General features: G+C 32.5%; 1 protein-coding gene across 1 annotated transcript in view; it reads right to left on the minus strand.

Annotated features, from left to right (window-relative positions):
- Positions 1–1776: 1776 nt before the first annotated feature.
- The window catches only part of TTLL7 (tubulin tyrosine ligase like 7), a 127603-nt gene continuing 120314 nt past the window's right edge, over positions 1777–9065 (minus strand). The window contains exon 21 of the mRNA XM_017499803.2: positions 1777–2262. Coding sequence (XP_017355292.1) covers positions 2142–2262 — 121 coding nt within the window. The 3' untranslated portion in view covers positions 1777–2141. The remainder of the gene's footprint in view (positions 2263–9065) is intronic.

Raw genomic sequence — 9065 nt, forward strand, 5'->3', positions numbered from 1 at the left:
AAAAGAAAATTGAACTCCATGAAGACTTATTACTTGTTGATCATTCTTAGGTGATTCCATAGTATCCCAATTTTGGCATTATTTTTTCTAAAAAATACGTAACATATTTAAGAATTTACAAAATGGAGTCATAAACAATGTAGTCACTGTAATTTCCTTCATTCTGATACCCTTATTCTCTTCTTCCACAAAATAGCAGTCTTCTTTGGGATGAATGCAGGTAGGAAAAGTACCAAATATGGATGTTAGGTAGTCATAAAGAATCAAGTAGCTAGCAATAATTTAGGAAAGAAACAAATGATTTCAGCCTAAAAAAGACTCAGAAGATGGCTTGAAAAGCAAAATACATCTAACTTATAACTTTGGGTTGCCAATTATTCCAGCTGTGAATTAAACCAGGCCAACTTGCCCCTCTCAGTTCTCCTGCTTTGGGGCCATTTCTTGAAATAGCTTTTATAATAGAAAAAGGAGGTAAAACATTCATGAATTTGGAAAATAATTAGCAGCTGGGAGAAAATAAAACTGTTGAGGGAGGAAGTTTAAATAAATTCTAAGAAGTGATGGTTGCACTACTGATTTCAATGTCAAGGTAGTACTGCTTATATTTTTATGGAAAACTGAAATCCCATTCTTGGTTTTAAAAACTGTATTCAAGAAAAGAAACTGCTATGAAGCTTTTGCATAATAATTTTGGACAAGAAGAACACTTCGTTCTCTGTTTTGATTTTTTAAAAAACCCTCAAGGGTATATTGATGAGTTGTAATATGTGGTAATTAAAATATTCTATTCACAATCCTTTAATTGTTTTCTATGGTGCAATGAGAAACTACTGTATTAGACTTTGCAATATAAGTTGGTTTCAACCCTGAAAGATTTATAAAAATAAGTTTGTCTCATTATCCTATGACACTAAAATGTCAGCTCTTCTACTTCTGCAAAACAGGAGAAATTGAATTTAACCATATGTTAAACCCATCAAAGATACACTTTCCAAATAAAAATGAGTGGTATAAAACATAAAAACCATATAGAAAGATTTTGTTACCACCATTTTCTGTTCCTTTATGTGATTCTCTATGAAAAGTAAAAATGAAAGTTTACATTTTATTTTTAACCCACTGGATTGTCTTCTATTTTATTTATTTTTATCTTCATTTTATTTATTTGTTTATTTATTTATTTATGAGGTGGAGTTTCACTCTTGTCACCCAGGCTGGAGTGTAATGGCACGATCTTGGCTCACTGCAACCTCTGCCTCCCAGGTTCAAGTGATACTCCTGTCTCAGCCTCACAAGTAGCTGGGATTACAGATGCTTACCACCATGGCCGATTTTTGTGTTTTTAGTAGAGACAGGGTTTCACCATGTTCACCAGGCGAGTCTCAAACTCCTGATTTCAGGTGATCCACCCACCTCGGCCTCCCAAAGTGCTGGGATTACAGGTATGAGCCACTGCCTCCAGCCTGTCTTCCATTTTAGATCATAATAGATCTCACTAGATCCTTACCGAAAATGTATGTTATTACAAGCAGCTAAATTTCCACAGAGAGAAATAAAAAGGTTGGAGAATCAGGTTATGAATTTTCTAGTACTTTACAGTGTGCTATAGTAATGATAAACCCATTTTAAACGTCTTAATCTTATCAACACCAGGTTTCTAAATCTTTTTGTTTCATTTAAAATGGCTAGTATATATGAGAATTTTTCAGGTATTATACTAAACCCTTTTTCATGTCAAAAGGCATGTTATCTAGAAAATAATTTAACACTGTAATGGGATCTTCAAGATCAATTTTTTTATATACTCTGCAGCAAAAATAACATTTCTAGTAGGAAGGAATTAATTATAAACCTAGCAAGTTCTAGACATTCACATATTTGTGTAAACAATTTTAACATGGTTTATTACATTTCCAGAGAGGTTAAGTCTTATATTCCATGTTCTGCTAATTCTTCTTTCATATATTATTTAATATAATAAATATATGTTATTTGAGTGCATATGTGTATATATTTTCACACATATATATGTCTTATATACATAAAACAGCACTTAATGGTCATGTTCTTTGCATGTTCAACTTCAGGGGAAAAAAATGAATTGCTATTATGTATAACCAATGGCAGTCTTCCCTTCTGTTTCACAAATGGCCATATCTGGATGTAAACAAGACATTGGAGCGGGTCATTCCAGATGAATTGTACTTCAAGTTGTAAGTCGGTGTTCTCAAGAAGAACTGGGTACTCCCTGGTAGTAAATACCTAAAAATGATAGTTAACAAATTAGATTTGTACAAGCAAATTATAACTAACTCTCTCACTAAAGGATTATGTGGTTAGCAATTTACATATTCTATATAAGAAATGTCACTGTAACAAAAATGCAATTCATATAAAAAGATTTCCTCCCCCAGACTGTAGAAAAGGAGAGAAGAATCATATATAGATACAATATATGATGTTAGTATCCCAAGACTTCCCATAAAGAGCCATTGTGCTCAAATGCTGTGAAACTGTTTATGTGGCTAATGTTAATTTAGAATTCATCACCAGTCCTTGGAAGTAATATGTGGAGTCAGTCAAATATTGCTTTAAAACATGTGATTTGAGAATTTGACTAGCCATATTAACAATAACTGTTTGTTTCAAGGGAGGCAGAACCACTGCTTATAATTTAATAATAGATCATTGATGTATTATTACTATTACAGGTAATCTAACAGAAAAAGTTAAACATTCCTAATAGGAATATAAATTTTATATTCTTTGGCCATAGAGTGCTTATGATTACAGAATATGAAAAACCACCATGATTACAGGTTGCATATAACCCTTGCAGCCAAATGTATTTCAAAATATGTGGGTTTTTTTTTTCAGATTTTAGAAAGACACTATAATGCATTATATATAGTATATTATATACTAATATGTATATTACTGTATAACACCTCCATCAGGGCCTTGGAGCAGCATCGTGTACACAAACCATTTACATTTCTGTAGTAAAATGTATTAATATTCACAATAAATCAGATAAGGACTACAAATAATTTCATGTCAATTCAGGTCAGATTTGCCAGCACATGAGTTACCTTTTTTTTTTTCTGAGACGGAGTCTCACTCTGTCACCCAGGCTGGAGTGCAGTGGTATGATCTTGGCTCACTGCAACCTCTGCCTCCCGGGTTCAAGTGATTCTCCTGCCCAGCCTCCCAAGTAATTGGGATTACAGGCGAGTGCCACCACACCTGGCTAATTTTTTATATATATTTTTAGTAGAGACGGGGTTTCACCATGTTAGCCAGGATGGTCTCAAATGGGTTACCGGATTTTTCAAGTTTTCAAAGCTTTGGAAATTAGGAATTGCAAGTAAGAGATTGTGTACCTGTAGAAGCTGTTTTCCTGTGAAAAATCTTAATTAGCATTAGGCCAGTCCAATCTATATATGTCTAGAGAGAAATGGTCAAGGAAATCCACATGAACAAATGAAAACAACACTATTCAAAGTGTAAGTTCTAGTAATGATGAGAAGGAAATGCTATAAAGTCAGGACAAAGACACTTATGAGGAATTTCCAAGAGCAGAAGCAGGAATATAAAGAGATTTGTAATTAGCAGTAGTCTTGGGAAATAAACAATGGTATGGAATCAAATCTTTTATTTTCTTCATTTGACATTAGAATCCTCCAGGGACAGTATCGTACTCCCATAGATACATGAAAAACGGAGGGCCTAGGGTACTATTAGCTGTCTATTCTATGTTAAATAATACTGATAACTATGATAATTCTGTATCAATGGAAAATTATATTTATAGTTGTTTTATATGAATTATGTAGAAAGAAAAGAAATTCATTATAATCAAACTATACGCAGCATTCAGATTAAAATAGCAGAACTTTCTATAATATCCATAAACATTTTATCATGAATTATCTAATAATATCTTCTAAACCTATTACCTAATATCACAAACTGTAATTACTCAAATCATTAAGTTAATAGAGCAGTAAAATAATATAAAACAAACCAAATTAAATCAAAATTGCATTACAGGTGATGATTAATGAAACAAGTGATTTCTCACATCATAGATTATATAAATTATTTTCTTAATATCACTTGGGTAATTTATATGGATTAATTATTATGTCAACAATTGGTGGGGTCGTGATGATTGATCCGATATCTTCTGCCATGAAAAAGCTATCCTTCCTATCTAGGGCAAAGCTGCAAAAGAAAACAAGGTGTTTGATCAAAATCCACTGTTCATATTAGTTAAGAGTTATTCTACCTTCTATTGAAGATGCATTCTGATAGTACTGATAATTACACAGTAAACAGTAACTTCTACCAACTTTCTTTCAAAGACTTTCCAAGCAATAGTTACTATTGACATTTCATTTACATATACTTTTGAGATAAAAATCAGTATTTTGCACATGAAAAAATAAAAGCAAAAAGTCCAGGATCACAATTAACTTACACTGTTTTACAGAACAAATATTTAAATAGTGTTTTCTATGTGCCCAGCACTATTGTAATTGCTTTACAGATATCAACTCATTTAGTTCTCATAACAATTCTATGTGGTAGATATTATTGTCAGCTCCATTTTACAGACAAATAGACTTTATGAAGCATACCAGGGTCAAATGCCTTGCTCAGGGTCTCCTACCTAGTAAGTGGCAGAGCCAGAATTCAAATCCATGCAGGCTAGCTCCAGCAGCAGAGCTCCTAGCAACCATACTATATTGTCAAGACAATTCTACATAATTATCTTTGTATATTAATTTCCGTTTTAAAACTAATGGGTATAATTATTATACTCATTTTCCCAGAAATATGAAGTATAAAATAATCTAGAAAGCAGAAAGATTATCATGCCACAAACCTAAACTTTTTAATAGCACAGAAAAATATGAAACTTTTTTTTAAGACTTGAAAAGAAGTTCAGCATGAACTAAGAAAAAGCATATAAAATTACATTAGAAGAAATACTTTGCATCCCTAATACAAGTGCTGTAGGATATTTTAAAGTGTTGCAGAGAAATACAATGGATTATTTACCTTAATATATCCATTAATATGTCTTGGGAGATCCCACACTAGCTGAACATTGATGATTGTTTTCGAAATGTTCCTTGCAATGAAGTTAAATAATTTGATTTTTTTTAAATCAAGAAGACTATCTCAAGGAAGTGGGCTTACAGATTAGAGAATTTGTGTAAAGCACCAAAAAAAAAAATGTGGTAAGCGTACAGCTTATTTTTCTACCTTATTCTTTACTTTCTTTTCTACCCAAAATGGCTCATTGCTAACTCACGTCAAGGAGAAATACCTCAGACTACCCTATTCATTTCATAGCCTCACTCCTCATCCTTCTCATCCCTAAGGCAGGTGTGTACATCTTTACATAACCATTATATTAAATACAAACATAGAGCTCGTATTTATGTAATTACTGATTGATACAGAATTAGTCTGTCTTTTGTGTACCAATTTATTGCTGACCGTGGAGGGTCTCTAGAATATGAGGCATTTCAAGACTGGTAGAAATTAAACCTGAAAACATAAGCTATACTCACCTTCCGTTTCCTCTTCCTGGAGTTAAGACCAGACCCCTGATTTCCCCAGAATAATTTTAAGACCCCATTTGGAAAATTCAGGGTAAATAAAGTTCATCAGAATATTTGTCCTGTGTTTTTAAAATATTTATATTGTAATGAAATATATAACACGAAATGTACTATTAGTGTTTTTCTTACCAGTTTTAATTGTACAATTCAGTGCATTAAGTACATTCACAATGTCGTGTAACCATCACCATTAATGTCAGAACTTTTTCATCATTTCAAACAGAAACTCTTTATCCTTTAAGTACTAAAGCCTCATCTTCCCTTCCTTCCTACCTCTAGTAACATCTATTCTATTTTCTGATCTATGAGACATTCTTTATCAGTCTCACCAGGTGTTTATCAATTTTGTTAGTATTTTCTAAAATCTGCTTTTGGCTGTGTTTATCTTCTTTATTCTATGTTTGTTTCATTATGTCATTAATTTCTTCTATTTTTATTATTTATTTTTTTCCTGTATTCTTTGGGTTTATTTAGATGCTATTTTGTTACCTCTAAAAATGAATGCTTAGATTTAATGTTTGCCTTTCCTTTTTCCTAATATATTCATTTAAATCTATAAATATCCCTATATTACTGATTTAGCCATATTCTGCAAGTTTTATTTGGAATAGCTTTATCACTCAGTTCAAAATATTTTCTTATGTCCATTATAATCTCTTATTTGATTCATGGATTATTTAAAATTATATTTTTTCACTTTCCAAAGCATAGATTTTTCTGTTTATATTTTTCTTTTGTTTTCCAGCTTAAAGGCATTTGGTCAGAAAAAGTTCTCTGTATAATTTCAATCTTCTGAAATCTTTGAAATTTGGTGTTTTTTTTTAATTCCACTATATGGTTGATTTTGTAAAATTTCCTATTGTGCCTGATATACTGAATTCTGAAGTTAATACATCTACTTCTATATATGACAGTTAAGTCTGTTAATTCTATTGTTAGAAATTTTATGTCTTTACTGAGTTTCTTCTGAGAAATGATTATTAAATCTTCCTCAAGCGTTGTAAATTTATCTCCTTTTCATTTCTGTCATCTTTTGCTTTGCAAGCCATCTTGAGCATTGTTATTCCTAGGAATCTAGAGTGTTGACAACAGCCCCCATCTTTGGCAGACCCTGAACTCCTATTTTATCCCCTCAGCCCACAAGACTGTCAAAAGCACTGCTTGGCACTAACAAGTACTCACTAACAGGTACCAGGTTAACAAGTACTTTCGAGCAAATGTGGTATTTTGTACAGCTTTTCTAGTTACCATCAGACGCAGGATTTATCCAAATACTTAATGTTCTATTACCAAAAGCAGAAATGCTAACTTGGTGGTTTTTAAAATGTGTTTTAGCTATGGAACTCCTCATGAAACGAGCTTATGTGAAAGCTTGGCACATGAAAGGTAGAAACCCAGAAATGCTGAGGCTCAAAAGTGGCAGAAATCCCAAAGCTTCCCAATTAAGCCTAGGTACAGTAGAATATTGAGCAGGTCTCAAGAACTCTAGTATCCTGGAGAGATATATGTGTATTTCTAACTGACCACCTAGCTTTAGATACACAGTTCTATTTGCTCAAAGTTATTATGAGTCCACCTCTGAGAAATGTCTTTTCATTTGGTATGCATATATTTTTTTTTCTGAGACTGCAAAGTTGAAGGCCACTCTATTCCATGTAATAGATGCCATATACTCTTTAAATCCCCTTAAGAAATATCCTGTAGATCTTTGGTGAAGATAAACCTGGTCCATAACCCTGTCTGAGGTTAGTTCTATTTTCCATCTGTTTTAATTTTATAAACAAATTAACCAAAGTTAAATCTCCTCATAAATTATTTAGGTGTACCTCATAAATTATTTATATTAGGTATATTTACATTTATCTATAAATATTATAAATATAAATTCATATTATCAAGTATACTTCATAAATAAAATGTGTCAATCTTCTACAATTTATTCTACAATACAATGTAGAATATGACTTCTACATTTAAGTAAAATGCTAAAGAGTCTGTTTCTTACTATGAGGAAAAGTAATATGGCCACTTTTTACATGTTGTTAAATTAATGTGACATTAACTTGGGTTTTAACAGCTAGATATTAGGGAGAAATGTTTACTTCCCTTTGCTCCTTGCATTCCAGTGTAGAAGAATTTCACTACTGTGAACTTCCTGGCCTCTTACCAGAACCAAATTACCTGATTTGTGGATTTAAAAGAAGAAAACAGGCATGCTTGGCTCAGCCTCTTTTGTCTTTCTGGCTCTGCCTTTCTGCAGAGAGGATGCATCTTTTCTTACTCTCCTGACAATGTTAAAGGAACTAGACTTTATGGGCTAATGACAGTGGAAGGTTTGCATTGATTCTGCTCTCCCTTTGACTGGATAGGTAAGTTTAATTCCAAAATTCAGTATTAGAAAACTCACTTGGCTCACATCTACACCATGTTCCCCATTGTAACTTTTATCAGTAATAGCACTGTAGAGTAACAGAATAACAGATGATGACCACATGTCTAACTCCAGTATTTCTCTATCAAATGGTTCTGAACTTTGGCAGGAATGAAAGTGTATTTACTGACATCTCAAAATGATTATCATCATAACACTGGGGCCATCCTGGCCATTTGTCAGAAATCCAGAAGTCAAGATTCCATGGATGGGAGTATCTCTTTTGACCACCAGCAGAGGAAGAAAATAAAAAAGTCTGAAGCAACTGTAAAGCATACCTTTATCCTCCAATGTAACCAAGAAGACTCATTCTATTTTGTGTACCCACAAAAGCTACAAGATCCATCAACAGAAATTAGTTTATGAAATCTAGAATTGTAGGAGTGATATTAAAGAGTCTCACGGAATTCCTTCTTAGACTGAAATTTAAGATTTTCCTGACCATGCTCCCAGAGTATCACCCCTTAACAAGAAGGTTCTTCATTTATATGGTATGATGTCCAAACAATGGCTATCATTCTTTTAAATCATACAAAAGTATTAATGAAAAGTATTAAGAGTTTTATTGCAATAATTTGCTCCAGTCAAACCATTAAAATTGCAGAATATAACTTTGATATTTAAATATTTTTATTAATGGTTACTTTTACCACTACTATTATTGTGATCAACCAGCTTCTATTTGTAGAGGAGTAAAAACAGGTTAAATGTCCCGTAACATTACAATGACAGAATCCAAGACAAACAAATATTTAAAATGTTTCTTATTACTTTCTATTAAAAATATTCTGAGCCACTCTGCTGTTACAGGTCATATTTGCAATAAAGTTAGCTTTATTATACTCCCTGAGACTTTTTAAAATAAACAGATCAATTTCTAGGTGTTTTCAAGAAAAGAAAATCCAAGCTATAGTGGTTCCATTTTCCTCATTTTTTTTTTTTTTTTTGTTTGTTTGTTTTGAAATGGAGTTTCGCTCTTGTTACCCAGGCTGGAGCGC

This window comes from Cebus imitator, unplaced genomic scaffold (genome assembly GCF_001604975.1).
Source record: "Cebus imitator isolate Cc_AM_T3 unplaced genomic scaffold, Cebus_imitator-1.0 Scaffold261, whole genome shotgun sequence".
NCBI lineage: Eukaryota > Metazoa > Chordata > Mammalia > Primates > Cebidae > Cebus > Cebus imitator.